Source organism: Equus przewalskii, chromosome 7 (assembly GCF_037783145.1).
Source record: "Equus przewalskii isolate Varuska chromosome 7, EquPr2, whole genome shotgun sequence".
Classification (NCBI taxonomy): Eukaryota; Metazoa; Chordata; class Mammalia; order Perissodactyla; family Equidae; genus Equus; species Equus przewalskii.
In genome coordinates this window covers 28611106-28631344 of record NC_091837.1, presented here as the reverse complement: position 1 = coordinate 28631344, position 20239 = coordinate 28611106, and the positions used below count along the sequence as shown (strand labels likewise).

Sequence of the window (20239 nt, the reverse complement as noted above, 5' to 3'; positions counted from 1 at the left end):
ACGTGTAAATACTTTTAAATAAAATTTTAATAAGTATAAAATAAAAGTTATAAGTGATAAAAAGTTTTGTGTCTTAGTTTCATCTTTTCGTGGTACATAAAATAATGGTTTATTTTAAAATTAATGGGATCTTAGATTTGAGGAAGTGTGATATGCATTTTTGTAGTATAAACTAAACATCCTCATTTTTATCCTATCAATAATAAATTATGTGATATTTGCTTGAGGCTACGAGACCAAACTTCCTACCGAGTAGTAAAGCTGAATAATACAACAAAATATATGCTTTAAGGCATCAGAGAGCTATCGAGGCAGACAAGATATTAAGGAGCCAAGATGCCAGGGAGAAGGGATACACATTATAATAGGTGTGGGGTAGTTATATATATTTTTTGTTTGATACTCAGTTTGTGGTTCTTTTTTAAACTTTAAGCCTGATGCTGCATTGAGCATTCGTATAATAGAAACTTTCGTGAGCGTGTCTTTGTCTTTTCATGTCTAGGAATAGATTCCAAGGCACGCAGTGAAAGGGGCAGAGAGCAAGGGAATCCCAGACTTCTCTTAGATATTGTCAGGTCATCTCCTGGAAATATGACGCTCGTTATGCTTCCACACGAGCCCTGGATGACAGTGTAGCTGTGACTGAACTGTGGATAGCGCTGTTCATTGTGATTTTAAAAACTCTTTGTCAGTTCTGTAAGGAAAAGTATATCATGTCGAACGTGGCATGACTTTTGTGTCTTTTTTCAGAATCTGATAATATCAGACCCTGATATTGTGGGTCTTCCACACTCACTTCGTCTGGAAGGTCAGTTGCAATCGTGCCTTTGCCAGTCTGGATGGTCAGAGCACTTGATGTGGCCTTTTACCATGCTACCCATGATGGCAGGCATGCCTACATACATACATACATACATATGTGGCACACATGCATGCAGTCTCCTGAATTGTAAAACTGCAGCGGTGGTTGTCGAACAGGAGCGACTTTGCATCCTGATTAGGGTAGCCAGACATAGTAAATACAAATACAGAATGTCTGGTGAGATTTGATTTTCAGATAAACAATGAATGTCCCATGCCGTATTTGAGACATACTTAACACTGAAAAAAATATTCCTAGTTATTCCGGAATCCACATTTAAATGGGTGCCCTGTGTTTATCTGTCAGCTCTACCCTGGGGACATCTGTCAATGTCTGGAGATGTTTATGATTGTCACAAGTGGGCAGGGGCATGCTACTGGCATCTAGTGGGCTGAGGTCAAGGATGCTGATAAATATTCAACAATGCACAGGACAACCTCTGGCAACAAAGAATTATCCTCATAGTGCTGGGGTGGAGAATCCCTGTTTGAGACTGCATTTTCATCTAATTTCCAGGATTTTGCATTTAGCTAGTGAGATGTAAAGACTGACGGGACTGAATATGATTCATACATGTGGGAACATATAGCTCTCCACACAGCCTCTCGCTGTCTCCATTGAAGACTTGACTGGCCAGGCTACTTTCAATCTCCTAACCCTGCTTTAGTTTCCTTCATGGCACTTAGTCCTGTGTGAAATTACATTACATGGGTGTATTTCTTTACTTGTGTTTTAATCTGTCCCCTCACTAGGGTGTCAGCCTCCTGAGGATAGGGAACATGCTCGTCCTGTTTGATCCTGTCTCTCCAGCACCTAGGACAGTTTCTGCACAAATATTCATGCCACGAATGACATGATGGATGAATAAAGACAGAAAGGTATCTGGCTTTTAAGATAACTTCATGGCCTCCAAACACATTTCTCATAACACATTCCTCCTTAAGCTGGAGTGCTTCTCACGCCGACATCTCTGCGGAGGGCTGCTACATCTGCCACTGGCTCTGTTCTGTAGTCGTCATGCTCCTTTGCGAGGCTGCTGGTAAAGTACCAGTTTCCTGAATCATTCGAGGTATGAAAATGTGCTGGAGAAATGAGGGCTCATTCCCCTCTGAAATATCTGACATGTCACATTCAATGTTTTAGAAGCAAAGTACGAACAACGTGTGTAAGGGCAACATGTTCATCTCCATCTCAGGACCTGCCTCCTACTCCAAGTGCTGTGCTATGGATGGGGCGGGGGTGCTGTTCTTTTCAGGGTCCTCTAAAAGCATCCTTTTATTGACAGAGATCCCAAAGAACAACCTGCATGCTTCCCGGGAGCTAACATTTTTTCACTTAAAGAGTATGTCATAAGCCCCCAAATGTGTCCAGCTCTGCGCTTGGTCCTGGGACATCCCACATGTCGTCTCCCAGCTTTGCGGCAGCCGCCTGTCCTTCCAGCCCTGCACCTGTAATTCATGCAGCCAATGGAGACAGTCACCACAAAGTACCTACGTCAGCGTCAGCCTGAGCGATGATAATCATGAATCTGAGCCTTGATGTGGGAATTATACTGCTTCCCATATTCGTCAAGAGAGATGCATAGCTAATTACGGTTTAAAACATACATGCTTCTGCGTACCACTGGAATTATCAAGCACGATCCCACTGGATACTCATCCCACATTCTGGGGAAAACATGATTAACATGGAAAGATGAACAAAATAGGGCTTCGAATCACTCCTTGAGGGTCACATTGCTCAGTGGTAAAGGACCCACCCTGTTAGGTTTGAATCCTGCCTCTGCCAGCTACTACCTGTGTGACTTTAGACAAGTCGCTTAACCACTCTGAATCTCAGTGTCTTCATTGCGATGTAAGGATGACAAAAAGCACCTAACTCATGGGATTGCTAGAAATATTAAGTACAGTCATCATTCTCGAGCATATAAAACAGTGTCTAGAAGAAAGCAAATGTAATTATTAAATAAATAATTGGGCGGGGGAAACAAACTCACTTAGCTGCAGTACAAAGCAGAATTTGCTACCTACCCGAGGAGAAAACAGAGTCAAAAAATATCGCGCAGACATGGGAGCATAGGTTAAGGGCAGTGCGATAGCGAGATCCTGAGGCTGGAAAGGGTGGATAGCTGTAAATATGGCAAGGTTTTGAATGCTTAGCTATAGAATATGAATTTTCCATTGAGCCATTGGAGAGCCAAAGAAATCTTTTCAATAATAACAAAAAAAGTGATAGGATCAGAGTGGAGTGCGGAGAATAAAAACCCAGGGAGCAGGCCAACAGGGCCAGCGTTTAACAACTGGCTCTGATTTGTAGGTTTGCCAGTTTCTGTAGTGTAAATTCTCCCACCGTGGGTGACTGGAATCTACGCCCCCGAAGTCACGGCACGTGGAGCTGGAAGACGTGGAGAATCAGCTTTTGAGTCTGCCCCTGCCAGCTGCAGCACGCCATCGAGCTAGCCCCCCACCAAGTCCCAGCGTGGGCACTGGCTAGTTGTGTGACCTTGGTCAAGTTCTTGATCCCTTTGACTCTCACTTTCCTTATCTACAAAAGGAAGAAAATAATACTGTACAAAACAACAGAAATGACACTTCCAGTTATTAAAAGAGAAATGCGATGAGGTCAGAAGTATGAAATTGGTTCCCAGGACAACGTTCCTTCTGGGGCTTCCCAGGACAGTCAGTTTCCCTGCCTCTGCAGCTTCTGGATGCTGCCTACATTCCTTTGGCTCATGGCCCCTTCCTTCATCTTGAAAGCCAGCAAGAATCATTTTCTCTCCTCTCTGACCTCCTGCCACCCTCTTATAAAGACCCTTGTGATTACAGTGGGGCTACCTGGTTAATCCAGAATACTGTCCACATCTCATAAAGTTTAGCAGAATCACAGCTGCAAAGCCCCTTTGCCATGTAGGGTAACATGTTCACAGGTTCCTGGGGTAATGTTGTGAGTATCTTTGGAGGGAGGTATTATTTAGACTACTGCAGTGACCATAGACAACGGTGGGGAGGGGGTGCATGTGCAAAGAGCTGTCTACCATCATTGGCATAAATATAAACATGTCTATGTGTACATTTATAATAGTGTATATATACATTTACATGTATATAAAGGGGAGCAGAGGCATGAAATGCTAGATAGAAGAGGATTTGGAATCAAGCATGAGTTTTCTTTGTTTTTGTTGTTTGAGTATACCATATTTTTAAACTGAGGGGAGTTACCCAGTTAAGAGAGAGAAACAGATGAGGCAGAAGTTTGAGGGGGAAAAGCTGCAGGACGTTAAGGATTGGTTTTTGAAGGGAATGGCGACCCTTTATTATAATTAGCAAAGAAGGGTAGCAAGAGTTCAGTCGTCGGCAGATTTGCTGGAAAGAAGGTGGGAGAGCTCCTCTCAGGGGCGTCTGTTTTCTGGATGAAGTGCAGCTCAGCAGCTGAGAATGTGTTAGGTGTTGGGTGGAAGGTGGGAGGTTTGACTTTTGATTATTAATCTCTGCATGGGGGCAGCCATCCATACCCAGTAGCTGGAAAGAACAAGGAGAGTGAGCTGAAGACGTTAGGAACTTTGGGTCCTTGGTGTCAAGTTCAAAAGCAAATTTGCATGTTATTTTATCTCAAAATGAGTTTATTTCCGAATAGCCAAAAGAATTACAACTCTGGCTGTGCACGCTATGGCAAACCATAGGCAAATCCAGAGAACAAAGGAGAGCTGCTTTTATAGAGGAAAGGAGGAGAGGGCGGGGCTGTTCTAAAGGAAGGCCCATTGGGGGAAAGTAATAGTTCAGAGAGGCAATGGCTTCTCATTGGCTGAGCTACGGTGTTTCTCATTGGCTGAGCTGTGGGGTTTCTCATTGGCTGAGCTGTGGTGTTTCTCATTGGCTGAGCTGTGGCATTTCTCATTGGCTGAGCTGTGGGGTTTCTCATTGGCTGAGCTGTGGGGTTTCTCATTGGCGGAGCTGTGGGGTTTCTCATTGGCTGAGCTGTGGCATTTCTCATTGGCTGAGCTGTGGGGTTTCTCATTGGCGGAGCTGCGGGGTTTCTCATTGGCTGAGCTGTGGGGTTTCTCATTGGCTGAGCTGTAGGGTTTCTCATTGGCGGAGCTGTGGGGTTTCTCATTGGCTGAGCTGTGGCATTTCTCATTGGCTGAGCTGTGGGGTTTCTCATTGGCTGAGCTGTGGCATTTCTCATTGGCTGAGCTGTGGGGTTTCTCATTGGCTGAGCTGTGGGGTTTCTCATTGGCTGAGCTGTGGGGTTTCTCATTGGCTGAGCTGCGGTGTTTCTCATTGGCTGAGCTGTGGCATTTCTCATTGGCTGAGCTGTGGTGTTTCTCATTGGCGGAGCTGTGGGGTTTCTCATTGGCGGAGCTGTGGGGTTTCTCATTAATGGGCTGAGCTGTGGGGTTTCTCATTGGCTGAGCTGTGGGGTTTCTCATTGGCTGAGCTGCGGTGTTTCTCATTGGCTGAGCTGTGGCATTTCTCATTGGCTGAGCTGTGGTGTTTCTCATTGGCGGAGCTGTGGGGTTTCTCATTGGCGGAGCTGTGGGGTTTCTCATTGGCGGAGCTGTGGGGTTTCTCATTAATGGGCTGAGCTGTGGGGTTTCTCATTGGCTGAGCTGTGGCATTTCTCATTGGCTGAGCTGTGGGGTTTCTCATTGGCTGGGCTGTAGCCAGGTGTGGAGAGAAGTCTCCTTTCAGTAGGGAAGTAGTTTTACCTCCTGTAGAAGATGGTTCCTGTTTGGTGTACTTGATGATGGTGATGGGGTGTGAGAGCTCCCTCTACAGACCTTCTCAACTCCTGGTTAGTTACGTTTCTTTTATTAGTTTCCACAATGGTCTTGAACACCCTCTAGTCCAAGTTCCTAAGGCACGTCTCTCAGTCTGGATCTGTCATGAACTGAGCGTAGCTGAGAAGATGTCCTGTGTGTCCCAGCTCTCTGCAAAGCCATTTGCTGATGACTGCTTTCCCTCTCCTCATCTCGGACACTCTCGCTGACCAGAGGCACGGTCACAGGAACAGGAATTGTCAGCAGGGTTTCCCTATCAAACCCAGCTGTAGTGGGGTGTCTGCGACATCCTTGGGTTTGTGGCCCTCAGCAAATTAGACCCGTCTGTGCAGCGAAGAGACCTTCACTCGCTCTTGAGGAAAGCCGTCCCATTCCTGTTAAGCTGGAGATTCTTTGTGATTTTGAGGTTTGGACTGCATTCTTATTTTATTGGAGATGAAAATTTATCTCTCCTTTATGTAATGTTTTATTGTTGTTTTCAGTGAAGTTTAAGGGGGAGGAATGGAGTGGAGTTAAAATTCCTTCTTTTGGACTTATTAAATAGAAATTCCAGATTATTTTTCCGTGATAATAAGGTTACAGCTTTGTTTAAATTTATATATTTTTCTGCTTATTCATTAGTCAAATCGATTGCACATTTTTTCTTGACAATAAAGACCTTCTGTAATATTTTCCAACCACTAGAAAGAAAAAAACCACACATCAAAGAGAAGAAATGAAAAAAAAAAACCCAACACCACACAATTGTGGGAAATTTAAAGCATAAAATAAGATAGCAGGAATAAATCCAAACACAGCCATAAAGCAAAGCTCACAATCGAAATCTATTGAGATTTGACACTGAAGGAAAGTGACACAGAATCACCGAGAATAAAAGCAGGCAAAAAGTCGTGCTAAGAAAATGCTTACAAAGTCAGTATTAATTTCAGAAAAAGATACAATTCAAAGCAAAGCATTAGAAAGGACAAAAGGAGAGTTTTTTTTATTGACAACAGGAGACATAACACACAAGAAAATATAATGGTCGTGATGCTTTCTGTGCCACCCAACATGTGGAAGACAGATATGAGTCAGCTCCTTGGAATGAAGATGCTAACCATTCCAGAACCATCTGGAGAAACACTAACACTCTTCTCGGAAACTGACAAATAAAGCAGACAAAAATAAGAGATTCTATAGAAAAACTGAGTATACAATTACCAAATGACCACTATGTGAGGCAAATTCATCCCGTCTGCTGTCCTTTAGAAGTTCATCAAGACTGATCATTTCATTCTACTTGCTTTCCAAAATTACACCACTTTTTTCTTTTTTTTGTTGTATGCCATTTCATGAGGATTTTTGTGTGGAGGAGTATGTAAATACGTGGTCTTAATTTGCCGTCTTTAACAATCAATTTTTTAAGTGTTTTTTTTAAATGTAGTACTTCTTTGGCTTAATTCTCAATTTTGTTGTCTTTTATATTATTATTTGTGGGACCACTCGGGAAAACTTAAAGGTCTGTGCTCAAATTGCCATCTTCCTCATATTTCTTAAAAGTATTATTTAGGCAAAATTATCTTTTCAAAAATACTGAAATTGATATGAAATCTTTCTGAGGCCACTGAGTGGCCTAAGGATGTAAACATGTCACTTTCCCTCAAATGAATGTTGAAAGCCTGACAGCAAAATCAAATGTAACTTTTTTTCTTAATGGATTATTAACTGAGAGTCACCACGCCCAGCTTTTCTGTTGCTTAACACCATGCTCATTTTTATGTGGAATTGGTGTTCTTACGTTGCGGTAGCCACCCCTGTGGGGGTTCGAGGGTAATGAGTTGTTCTTCTCAGTCCGTTCTGTGCATTGTGGAACAGAATTGGCATTATTTTTGTAGTTTTGTAGAAAATAAAAGAAATAAAAAGGAAGTAACAGTAGCTTTAGGTCAGCTTGGGGCATTTTTAAGCAATAAACATTTAGGTCAGATACCAGGCAAAAAGACAAATAAGCTATTTGTGGAATAAAGCTTAGAAATTACTTCCCTTCGAATGACGTTCACAGTGACCCCTTATTGCTTTCCAGAATAGAGTCAGAGGACCCAAAGCCATTGCCCTTGGAATACATAATTAGTTGCATAATGAAGTTTGGTGTCCTCGTGTAGTAGGGGTCATGCTCTACAGGAAAGTTCACAGAGCCTGGTGTCTAGTATTAATGTTTAACTATCTAGAACTTGATTATTTGGCTTTGGTGGTTTCTAGAATGAATGACAAGCTGGTGTGATGGCAGCTCAGGGTAATATTCTGAACAGCGCCAAGGTTTACTTAAGAATTGGGGAACACTGGGTCATCGATGGGGTCTTTCAGGGAGCTCCTTGCGTAGAGAGGCTCCTGTCTTCCTTAGTCCCTTCTTTCTAAGATAACATGGGGCTCTCTTTAATGGGACAAAAGGCTCAAGGATTCTAACTATAGAGTGATGGCAGCAAAGAAGACAGCATATGAAATCCTGATGTAAGAAGATAATCTTCTCTTTGTAATATTAAAAGCATAATTCATTTGTTGATTCATTCATGCATTTATCAGGTATTTATTGAGAACCTAATATTGGCCAGGTGCTCTCCTAAGGACTCTGAAAAAATGGAGAAAAGGCCCATATGTCATCTCTGCTCACTTGCATATTAACCCACTGGAGCATCAGGGGGATTACAGCTGAGCATAAAATCCTGTGATAGGGGAGTATGGCCAACACAGAAGGACATCGATGGGGATTACAACCCAGAATCACGCTGTCGAGGGCAGCATTCCAGAGAACGGACTTCTGTGATGCAGCCTGAGGGGTGACGGGAGCAGGCACCCAGAGAAAGGGATGACGCAGAAACCTTCAACCCACCACGTTAGCAGAAAGCTCAGTGCTCGTTCTTTGTTCTCACTAAAACACACACGTGGAAATACAAGCTTATTGAAAATATAAATCCTGAGTGACTTCCAGAAAGTTTTAAAAATATAATCCTGTTAAGGAATAAGTCTCTTGTTACATCTATGTTATTTTGATTTTAGAAAAAGAAATATTCCTATTTATTAGGTTGAACCGTGTGAAATCGCTGCCCGGGTCAGTCAAAACTGCTCACGTATCAGCAGTTTCAAATGGTTCAGCACAATACAAGCGCTAATCCTTAGCTGGGGCTTGGCCTGGCCTGAGTTTGATCATGCCATTGAATTGAGGAGTTTTCCCTCAGGGCTGTCTATAAATTCAGGACGGATACATGTGTCAAATGGGCTTCTTGTCCAGAAGTGAAATGGGATGCAGCATAGCTCACTGCACTGTTGGAACTAGACGAGGCCTTGATGCTCTGGTCAGCGCCCTCATTCTATGGACCAGCCATGAGAGGCAAAGGGTCTGTTACTTGCTTATTATCCTGCAAAGCCATCGTCAGGACCCCCTTCTCTGAGTTTGTTCCTTTCTCCTTTGCTCACAGACAACTGTCCAGACTCAGGGGGGCGTTATGCATGGGAAAATGTGTTCATGTGGGCCTTTGAAACAGGTCAGCACAATGAATGTCAGGGCGGGAGTTGCTTTTATTGCAGAATAACCAGAGATAGTTATGTGACTCCTAATGAGAAGGGCTTCCGTATGACTTGTGGAGCTTTGCCTGGAAAGTCCGTGTTCCCAAAGCCAATAATTTCCATTTCTAAAACTAGTTAAATTGGTTCCTGCGTCATGTAATTTCCTTGTTTGTGTTTTTCTTACAGAATACAAGGCACACTGTAAAAGTAACATATTGGACTTTTTTCCCCCTGAGGAAGGGGTGTGTACAGTAAGGAACAAAGGAGGAAGCTTTCTGGGCATTGGTGTCAAGAGAGTGTTCACAAAGTGACGTTCTGGCCTCGATTCGTAGGTTCTAGGGACGGGGTGTGTGCCTTGCACACTTGCACTTGACATGATGTGGTCAGGTCATCTCTGTTTCTGGAGGCCTTCTCCCAACATACCCTTCCAAGGTGTTCTCTCTCCATCTCTCAGCTTACCCCCGAGGAGGCTGTGCGATGTCCAAGTGATTTATGATTGCCCGTCTTTATTTATTTTTGCCCCTGAGTCTTATCATTTCTCACGGGTCAGTGTGTCCTTTAGTGTGGCGTGTGTATATGGCTGGAATATGTAATCGTGTTAGGCAGAATATGGACACAGCCTCGAGCCCCACGCTCAGAGAGTTATTCCTGTTTCCCATCTCCGGCCGTCTGGTTGAGTTGACGTCCTTCTCTGTTTGATTCTAGCATGTTCTTAAGACCTTTCTAATGACGATTTCTCCTTTGAACAAAAAGAGAGCAAGTCTTAGGCATAAATCCATCACGCCCTATAGGCACCATGACCACTAGTTGAATGAAAAATGTTACTTTGTTAAAATATCATTTATTTGCATTCTCAACTCCTACACATGGCAGATGATACTGGTTTTCTCCTTATTTCAGTGGCATTGTTGTTTTTAAAACAAATATATTTAATATAAAGTGAGTTGATTTAAGTAAGAAATTTTGGTAAAGGATTGCATAATTGGTACAAAGACAAGGCAGTCAATTATGAGGGGGACAAAGCTGTGCAAAATATTGATAATGTTGCCCTGGAGTTTCTAACGTCTCACCTCTGCTTCCCTCCCGGCAGTGACGGAAAGCCGAGGGATCCTGGAGAGCATCCAGAGGTTTTCTCTGCTGCCCACCTACCTCCCGGTGACGTACCACATCAACAATGCGGACGTGTCCTTCTTCCTGAAAGAAGCCAACCAGGATATCATGAGAAACTCCAGCCTGCAGTCCCGTGTGGAGTCCTTTCTGATTTACAAATCCAAGCGGCTCCCGGTCCTGAATGCCAGCTACGGGCCTTTCTCCATCGAGCAGGTGGTGCCCCAGGACTTAATGCTGCCCTCCAACCCGCTGGGATTCACCAACAAGTTTTCTCTTAACTGGAAGCTGAAGGCCTCCATCCTGCGGGACAAGATCTACCTGAGCCGGCCCAAGGTGCAGGTGCTGTTCCACGTCGTGGGCAGAGACTGGGATGACCACAGCCCCGCGGAGAGGCTGCCCTGCCTGCGCGTGTTCGCTTTCCGGGAGACCCGGGAGGTGAGGGGCAGCTGCCGGCTGCAGGGGGACCTGGGGCTGTGTGTGGCCGAGCTGGAGCTGCTGGCTGGCTGGTTCAGCCCCCCCACGGTGGTGGCTGGGAGGAAGAAGTCGGGGGACCGGCCCGAGGGGAGCCCCGTGGAGCTCTACTACACCGTGCAGCCGGGCGACGAGCGAGGAGACTGTGTCAAGGAGGATTCCAGGACAGGCGCTGGGGTTCGGACAGGCCACAACGACCTTGATGAGTCGGGGCCTCCCTTGCAGAGGATTGGGAGCGTTTTTCTGTACGAGACCCACAGCCGGCCTCCCCTGAGAGAGCTGCGTCTGGATAACAACGTGGCCATCCGTTACGTGCCAAAGGCTGTGCGACAAGGAGAGGTGCTGACTTTTCCTGTTGCTGTCTCCAAAAACTGCACTGAGGACCGCTTCACACTGAGGTGAGTTGGTTCAGAGTATCTCCCTGTCCTAGCTCGAAGGTCAGGATGCTTCTGAGGCAACCAGTGTTTGATCTGAAGAGCTGTGATAGCGCTGGCCAGAGTAGAACTGGTCTCCCGATTTTTACAGACTCCATTTTCACTGTAAAATAGAGACCTGTTTGATGTTCTGGGCTGGCAGTTTGGTGGTGAAGATATTCTTATTAATTGATTTTCCAGGCGGTCGCAGAACTGCCAGGGGGACGCTGATGTTACATCTTTTGCCTTTGCTTGGGGTGTTATCAACAAGTTTTAGGAATGCTAATGGCTCCCAACAGGAACCATTTCAGAATCAGATAGTTAAATGGCTCACAGCTGAAATGAGACTGCAAATGAGGTTGCAACAGTTCTCAGGAAGGCTGGAGGATACCGTTTGCCAACTCACAGTCTATTCCAAACCTGTGAGTTCCAAGATATGGTATCAACCTGAAACTTATCATGTTGTTTCTCTCTGGAAACAGAACTTAGTGTTCAAAATATAAAAGCGTGTAACATGTGAAGAACAGTTGAATTTGTTGAGTGTCTTGTATAAGAATTTAGCAAAGACAAGGCGTTTAAAAGGACTAGTGTGTCCTTTGGAAGAATTATGGGTTCGTTTTCTCTTTGAAATGCAGTATGTAAGAGAAGCTGCTTGCTTGGATTTTCAGGGAATAGTTGCTTTGTCTACTTCTTTTAAACAGAGACGAGGTTGATTCTAACAGCTGTTTGGTGTAAGTGTTGCTGGGTCCCTAAGCGTGTCCTAACGTTGTTACCTAATGCAGCAACTTGATCTGAAGTGCAGTGTAATAGGATTTGTGTTATGACCCCTGGAAACGGGAGTGTTGCTGTGAGACACATTTTATAGGTGGGGTTTAAAAGTTCCTCCAGTAATGATCTGATCTCTCATCCCTCTCCATCTGGGTGTAATATCTGCTTTGTCTTCCTTTCTTCCTTTTTGTTTGTGTTAAGGGATGGGTGACCTTAGGAAAAGAGTCATTTTTTTTTTCTTATATCTTGCACATTTAAGTTGACTATGCCCCAGCGCCAGGAATTCCCTTTTAATCTTAACTAAAGAAACAGAAACTAATGCCCAGCGTTAATCTACTGATTGAATTGGCTGCTGGTTGGCTTTGGCTTGGGCTGATCCTGTGTCTGGGGATTAGCGGCAGGGATTTGGGGCACAGAAACACGTCTGTGGACTGAGGCCTCGTTGCCTCTCCCTTTGGAGATCAGACCTGGATTCAGCTGGTCCCAGGCCCTCTGCATGGTTGGCTCATTTCATGCTTTGTTTTCCAGGTTCAACAGTCTTACGTAATGTTCTTTGTGGAGATGGCTGCTTCTATAGAGAAATATTTTGCTGCTAGAAACTAAAGGTTTTGAACAAGGGGAGCTTTATTCTCGCACGATTTCATACTCTCTGCCATCCTTTACATTTGCCAACTACGGATTGTTGATTTCCTGGACCCAGGGTGAAAATCAAAATCTCCTGCAGCTGTAACTCTCCAGGAGATGATACTACATCCAGCTTTTTTGGGAAGCAGTTGTATGTGTGATATTAAACCTCACAAAAAGCTTTGCATCCGATGACCATCTATTACACACTACACCCATTTGTCAGAGACCTGAGGGCAGCTCTATCACTGGCCAGCTGTGACAAAGCCAAGAGAAATTTGCTTTCTGGGCTACATAATCTAAGGGATCCAAATCTTTGCAGAGTCGGAAACAAGCACGCTTGAAGCATCTAGATGTGGTGATTCCACTTATAAGTCAAAGATCTGAAAATTTTGGCTATATAGTAAAAGTGTATTTGTTCAGAGTCCATCAATTAGACATTTATGAAAAGAAAAAAGATCAGTTTTCCAATTAAGACAACAATAAGGTAACTATTTCATGAATGTGTAAGTTGGTAAGGTGGCACACTGTCTCTTTAAAAGCTTGCATTAATAATGTGCTTGCTGCATACGTAAAATGCTCTGATTACAAATGAGTCTTACCTGTTTATGAAAACAGCTGGAGGTAAACCTGGATCTGGCAATGTTATTAGCCCTTAGTTTGAATTCTCATAATTAGAAAATAATAAAACTGTCTATTTTTTCTAATGAAGTCAATTTGACACTAATTTAGCATGGCTTCCAAATATTCAGAATTAGTACGGGTCTTCTCTATCTGGCCGTCTGCTATAAATAACCCTGAAGGATCCAGCCACGTAGGCTTGGGTGCTTTTCTCTGAAATTGCAACTTTTGTTTCTAGACTCTCTGTGTTGACAGTGTTGACACCCTCAGAAGTAGGCTCGTGTTTTATAGGTCAGGTGCCAGCAGGACATCCATCGCTACTTAAGGATGGCCAGGGGGAAAGGGGACCAAATTAACTGCCACCAACAGGAGGGAGCCCATCCAAATCGAGGATGCTGCTGCGGCTGCAGTTTGAGCTCCTCGCCCACTGTGATTGGCCACCTCCTGCCTCCTCCCTGGCAATTGCAGAGCCTGTCATCTCAGGGTGATGCTGTGGTTAATGCACAGGGGGTTGGCTTCTGTTCTGGGAACCAATTTTTCCATGCAAATGATCAGTCAGAGCAGTTTAGAAGAAATAGCTGTGTGTGTGTCTGAGCATATGCATGTGTGCCTGTGTGTGTGTGTGCGTTAACCTTTGAGAAGAAGAAAGCCCGGATGGGGCTGTTTGTCGTCTTATAAATTCTGTCCTCTCCTGTAGCTCGTGTCTTCCAAAGCAGACCTCCACAAAAGAAGAGAGGCAAAATGCTTTCATTCCCTGAGCATCGGAGGATCCCTTTGAATTCCAGAAAATGTTTTCCTTCGAGTGAACAACTGAAGCATCCCACAGCACTTGAGCCTGTTCTCGTGTCCTCTCTGCTCCTCCAACAGAGAGCCAATTTCAGAAACATCCTAGGTCTCTAACCACCTGATTATGTGTCTGGCAGGAGAAGAGAACTCGGCTCTCTCTTTTGCATCCTCCCCAGCTAGTCCTCCCTTCCTTGTCCCCACAGGACAGCAATTTCAAAGAAGTTCTGGTCGTCAGAGCTGATTGTGAGGGAATCCCAGAGCTCTCCGGGAAATGCAGGTGGGGAGGCTCAGAACAGTGCAACAAAACTCAGGCGAATAGGGGCTTTGCTCAAAGTCACAGATAGTCTTAAATTGGTTGAATGAATGAATGAATGAACACGTTGTTGATTATTAACAAATACCTATACTTTGCTGAGGTCTCTATAGTTTTAAATGCTAAATGCTCAGGAATTTAAGACCCCTTGTGCCTAGCACTGTGGGCAGCTGTGAGGCCATCTCTGAATAAGACATTACTACCAAGCAAGTATTCTTGCGAAGATGAGAGTCATGAAGGAGAGAGCAGGAGGGTGAAATGAGAATATTTGACAAGGAGGAAAAGCGGGCCTGGGATTGATGAGGCACAAAAGATGTTCTTTGGTGGTTTGGGGAGCCTGCTTTGCAGGAGATTTTGCACTTCTGAGGAAATAATGTGATCGTTTGAGATTGGCCCTGAGCTTAACTCACTTGAATGATATAGCCTTTGAACTTGCCTTGGACCAGAATAGATTCTCTTCTTATTCTGTTCCAGGTAAAATATGTCCTGGTGTATCCAATAATGTTCTTACTTGCAGGCCATACATCCCAGTCTGGATAATTTAAGAAAGAAATTAATAAAAGGGCTTGTTGGATGTATGTCGTGGATCTCTAGAATTAGTGAGACAGGGGGCCCGGGCTTGGCATGGATGTGGTCTGAGAGAGGATGGATGCCTGTGCGAAGATGCAACAGCCTGCTCCCTGAGCACCCCTCACCCACCCCCACAATGAGTCCCTTCAATAGTACCGTCTGTTCTTGCTATACTTGCAAAAGGTGCAGACTCCCGAGGAGCTCCCACCAGCTCACATGTCTACGTGCTGTCTGTGTTGAGGTAGGAGAGGGGCCCCATATCATTCCCATAATGAGAATGGGTTCCTGGAATTACCTTTCACTAAAGCACATCCCACAGGAGGAGACACTTCCCTCCTGAGAAAACCGGGTGCTATTAGGAAGAGGATGGATGCTGGGTATCTGTAAACCCACAAATGTCCATGACATCGGCGCCTGGGACCGTGCCTCTCTTTGTTGTCTAGTGGGGATTAATAGAGTTGCCTGGAGTGGAGAGTGGAAGGAGAGGCAGACAGAGAAAGTAGGGGGTTCCATCTTTTGTCAATAAACCTTTTATTTTAGAATAGATATAGATTTACAAAAAAGTTATGACATCAGTGCGGGGCATTCCCATGTGCCCCATGGCTAGCTTCCCCTCTTATTAACTTCTTACATCAGTATGGTACATGTATCACAATTAATGTGCCAATATTATTATTAACTAAAGTCCATACTTCATTCACATTTCCTTAGTTTTTACCCAGTGCCCCCTTTTCTGTCCCAGGATCCCATTTAGGTTCTCGCATGCATTTAGTCGTCATGTCTCCTGAATTCCTGTTGGCTATGACAGCTTCTCAGACTTTCTCTGTTTTGATGACCTTGAGAGTTCTGAGACTTACTGTTCAGACACTTTGAAGACATCCCTTAGCTGGGGTTTGTCTGATGTTTTTCTCATGATTACAGTGAAATAATGGGTCCGCAGAGGTAAAGTGCCATTTTTATCACATCGTGTCGAGGATGCACGCTACCACCTGATGTATCACTGTTGATGTTGACTTTGATCACCGGGCTTGAGTAGTACTTCCCACGTTCTCCACTGCCAAGTAGCCTTTTTCCTGCTCCCGATACTGTGTTCTTTGGGAGGGAGTGATTATCCACAGCTCCCAGTTGTGGAGCGGGGCATTACCCTCCACCTCCTTGAGAGTGATAAGTCGACGTAAACAATTTGGAATTCTGCAGGTGAGATTTGTTTATTCTTCCTCACTTTTGTATTTATTTATTCAATCATTTATTTACTTCCATAAGGGCATCTGGACATTTATTTTTACAGTTTGAGTTATAATCCAGTAGATTAGCTTGGGTTTCTCAACCTCGCAATGTTGACATTTGGATCAAATAATATTTTGTCGTGAAGGGCGGTCTGTGCATTGTAGGATGTTTAGCAGCATCTCTGGCCTCTACCTACTAGATGCTTGCAGAACACAGCCCCCAGTTGTGACAAACCCAAATGTGCCCAGATATTGCCAGATATCCCCTAGGGACAAAATCAACCCCTGCAAGGTCAAAACCATTGAACTAGATTGTGGTTATTGGAAAAAACTGCTCATAGAGGGAACTCACTAGTTACACATAGGGAGGCTCAGAGTGTTGAAGCGATGTAACATTGTGTATAGTCAAGTTCTTCTCGGAAATCCTTTCAATTGCACCTAACACACATTTTACATCCACTAGAATGTGTGCTCCATGAGACAGAAACTTTGTTCACTGCTGTTTCCTCAGTATTAAGTATGGTATCTGGCCCACGATGGCCATTCACTAAATCTTGGAGGCATGAGTGAATGTCACAGTCTCCACAGGTCCACCCCACCTATTTTCCATTTAGTAATGAGTCCGATAGCAAGTCCTTTGGTTGGACTCTAGATGAAGTAATTGGCCTGTGTTTCAAGGCCACGTATGGAAAATAACAGAAGCAAGTGCACCCATGTTAAGGTGCGTGCACTGTAAGAGGAACTCAGGAACTGAGATGAGTCGAGGTGGTTGTTTCCGACAGCAACTGCCCATCCAGGTCATCTGGTCCCAACATGGGTCTGGAGTGAAGCCCTGGTGTCACTACTGTTCAAAAGCTCTCCAAGAGATTCTAACGTGCAGCTGGAGTTGAGAACCATTAGCTTCATGTCACCCATCTCATTATTCTGGGGCTATGATAATTGAGTAGAATATTAAATGAGAAATTTAAGCTACTGAAACTGCGTGCACTCTCTCTCTAAGCCTGAATAATTGATTCATATTGTTTAATGCGTGAATGTGGAAACTCCACTGTATGACAATACACACAACCATTTTGCACACAATTTTATGGACCTTGCACATTTCAAGATGTCAATCCATAATGGGCTCCAACTCAAGAATCCCTTTATCAGCTGATAGTTATGGTTCCTTTGGATCTGTCCATTTTTTTACTGTCTTATGGCTATGCCCACACTTATACTGGCAGGCTGTAGGGGGTTCTAGAAATTAATGGAAAGATCTCCTTTCCTATGGCTGCGTAATATTCCATATATATATATATATATATACACGCACACTGCATTTTCTTTATCCATTCATCCATCGACAAACACTTAGATTGTTTCCATGTCTTGGTGATTGTGAATAATGCTGCAATGAATATGTAGATGCAGGTATCTCTTCATGATAGTGATTCATATCCTTCTCCCACAATATGCATGAACCTTGAGGGCATCATGCGAAGTGAAATAAGTCAGACACAGAAAGATAAATACTGTATGATCTCACTTAATATGTGGAATCTAAAAGAGCTAAACTCATAGAAACAGCCTGGGGACCAAAATATGACAAATGGCTATTGCAAACTCCTTGAGGGAGAGGTGATCACCTCCATTGTACAGATGGGGAAATTGATGTTAATTTGCCCCAAAAAAAGTAGATCCGGAATTTGAACCTGGGTAGGTTTTGCTCCACATTCCTCCTCTCTGTGTTTCGTGCAGTGTTGCCTGACTGTCCCCGAGAGCCTGCAGCTCCTGCGCCATATAAACTTCTGCCTCAGGTTCGGGAGGTGCGGGCATCTTAAGTTAAGTTAGGCTGTCAGTGAGTCTGCTGGGGCTCCATGGATGACACCCATGGTGGAGGATACTCCCGGCACGGAATTTGAGAAAAGCATGTTTGAAAGGAGCAATTTTCTCCTCCTGCCTCAAAGCGTGTACCCTTAAGGAAACCTAAAGACGGCTATCGATGCGGGATTCCAGTACCCATTCGACCTGGAAAACAGTCAGAAGAACACCGAAAGCTCAGGGAAGCATTGCATCCACAGTCCTGTCATCCTTTGGGAGTTGGAATAGGGAAGATCATGGGGGCCCATAGGATGGAGGGCCTCACCACGCGTCTTCGAGTATCTGTCTCTTGATGCAGCGTCCAAGAAATGTGGAAGAGGAAAAAAATGTGAGTGGCGTGAGCAGAGATGGCCATTTCTCTCTTCATCATGGTTGTAGGAGGTTCTCTCAGGGGGTAGTTGTGTGTTGGTGTGACTCTATCTGCTGTTCTCTCCTTTGACTACAGGACCTGGTCCATCAATTTTTCTGAAAGAAATTTCACAGTATGTTTAGCCTCTTTGGTTAAATTCTGTAATAATAATTATTATGTTAGGGTGTACACACACACGGGTTGTTTTGCAGCTACAGATCTTTGTGATCTTCTTTGGCTATGCGAGCTTCCAATCGTGGATGTTTACACTCTGTAACTGTGGGCTGACCTTCATCTCTGTCTGAGCACCTCATCCGCTTATCACCCTCCATTGTGGGGCCACCTGGCAGCCTCCTTTCTGCCTAGACTAAGGCACCTGCAGGGAAAAGGCCTTTTTGTATCACACTGTGTCTGACTAGATGCTGTCGCAGCTGGCAGGAAGTTTGGTCTGCAAGTCGGGGTGAACAGAATAGATAGGTGTTGGGAGGGGAAACCCGGTCCCAGTCATTTCAGAGTTTTAGTCCTCCCTCCAGGTACGTTTCTACGTTTTGAGGGGCTGAAGGGCGGGCAGAGGGTGGAGGATTATGCTACCCCAAGGTGAAGAGCATTGGGGCTGGGTTTGGGTCCTAAATGTCTGCTCGTGTACGTGGCCACAGAGACTTCCATTTCCTGGCTAGCCTTTGGTCAGCAGTGCCCTGAGGCTGTTGGGGGAATGTCTTCGTATCCTTCTTCCAGCACATTTGAACTTAATTTCTTTGTGTACCACTTCCAGGTTACTCTTGGGAACACGGGAATGATGTGTTGTTTTGTAAGATTGCCAAGTGCAACAACAGCAATAATAATAGTAACAATGATAACAGCCAAGACTCACTGAGTATCCGTCTGTTCTAGACACTAAGTGCTTAAATTACTTTTTACACATTTAACCCTCAGAACAATTCTGTGAATTAGGCACAGTTACTACCTATATTTTCCAGAAGAGGAAATTGAAACTCAAGAGGTTAAAAACTTCCCAGAATACCCTGTAACACATCTGTTTATGTAAGGTCCTGGGAACCTACCTTCGCCGACACACACCCCAGAGCACATGTTCAAGAAAATTCGTCTCCATAAATGCAAGGGAGGGAGGCAGGCACAGATACTCCTAAATCCCATTTTTTCTAAAATCACTTAAGAGAATGAGTTACCTGAAATATTTCCCTCATCGAACAGCTATTTGTTGAGTGTTATGCTTTGTGCCGGGATGTAACAGCAAATAAGACACAGAGACACGGCCCTTTTCCGAGGGATGGATGCTGTGAGAGTGAGCCTGTGGTGTGTGTACTGGGGTGTGAGGGGCCAATTTAAGCCAGAGCTTTTCAGAACAGACCAGGTGAAACTGTGTCCACCATCACCTGAATCTGCGCGTCTTAGCAGTCGCTGCCGGTTACAGAGCTCGAAAGGAAGTTAGGTGGCTTGTGGGGACCTTCCAGGCAATAACACTGATCATTTTCATGCGGAACAGCACTTTCAAATGCAGGGACCTAGAGTCTACCTGCCGGAGACCACATGGGGTCCAGAGCAAGAGCACAGGGCGTGGAGGCAGGAGCCGTGCGCACCTCTCTTGGCGTTGCCCCTAAGATGACCTTTGAGAAGGTCATCAAAGGTCACTGAGCCTCAGTTTCTGGGCTCTTACCTTATCCAGGTCTTATCGGGTGTAAATAAAAGCCTACAGGGAACTTTGAGCAGGTTGTGTGGCCCCACGTTAGGCATTCAGTGTATAACCAATCAAGCAAGAAATGTATCGGGGTCAGTCGTAATACAGATGACTCAAGGTCATTTCAGAGTAAGCAGCGTCAATTCATTTTGAAAAGGGCCGATGTTAACACAAGTAGCAGGGCACCTCTGACTTAAACTATAATGAATAAATGAAAGAAGGAGCATGTTCAAAGTTGCTTATGAGGCATTTT

At 44.5% G+C, this 20239-nt stretch overlaps 1 protein-coding gene across 2 annotated transcripts in view; it reads left to right on the top strand.

The window, feature by feature from the left end:
• Positions 1 to 20239, top strand: part of TMEM132D (transmembrane protein 132D) — a 596330-nt gene that overhangs the window by 137709 nt on the left and 438382 nt on the right. For both annotated transcript variants that reach the window (XM_070627303.1, XM_070627304.1), the window contains exon 2: positions 10267 to 11155. In XM_070627303.1, coding sequence (XP_070483404.1) covers positions 10267 to 11155 — 889 coding nt within the window. The remainder of the gene's footprint in view (positions 1 to 10266; positions 11156 to 20239) is intronic.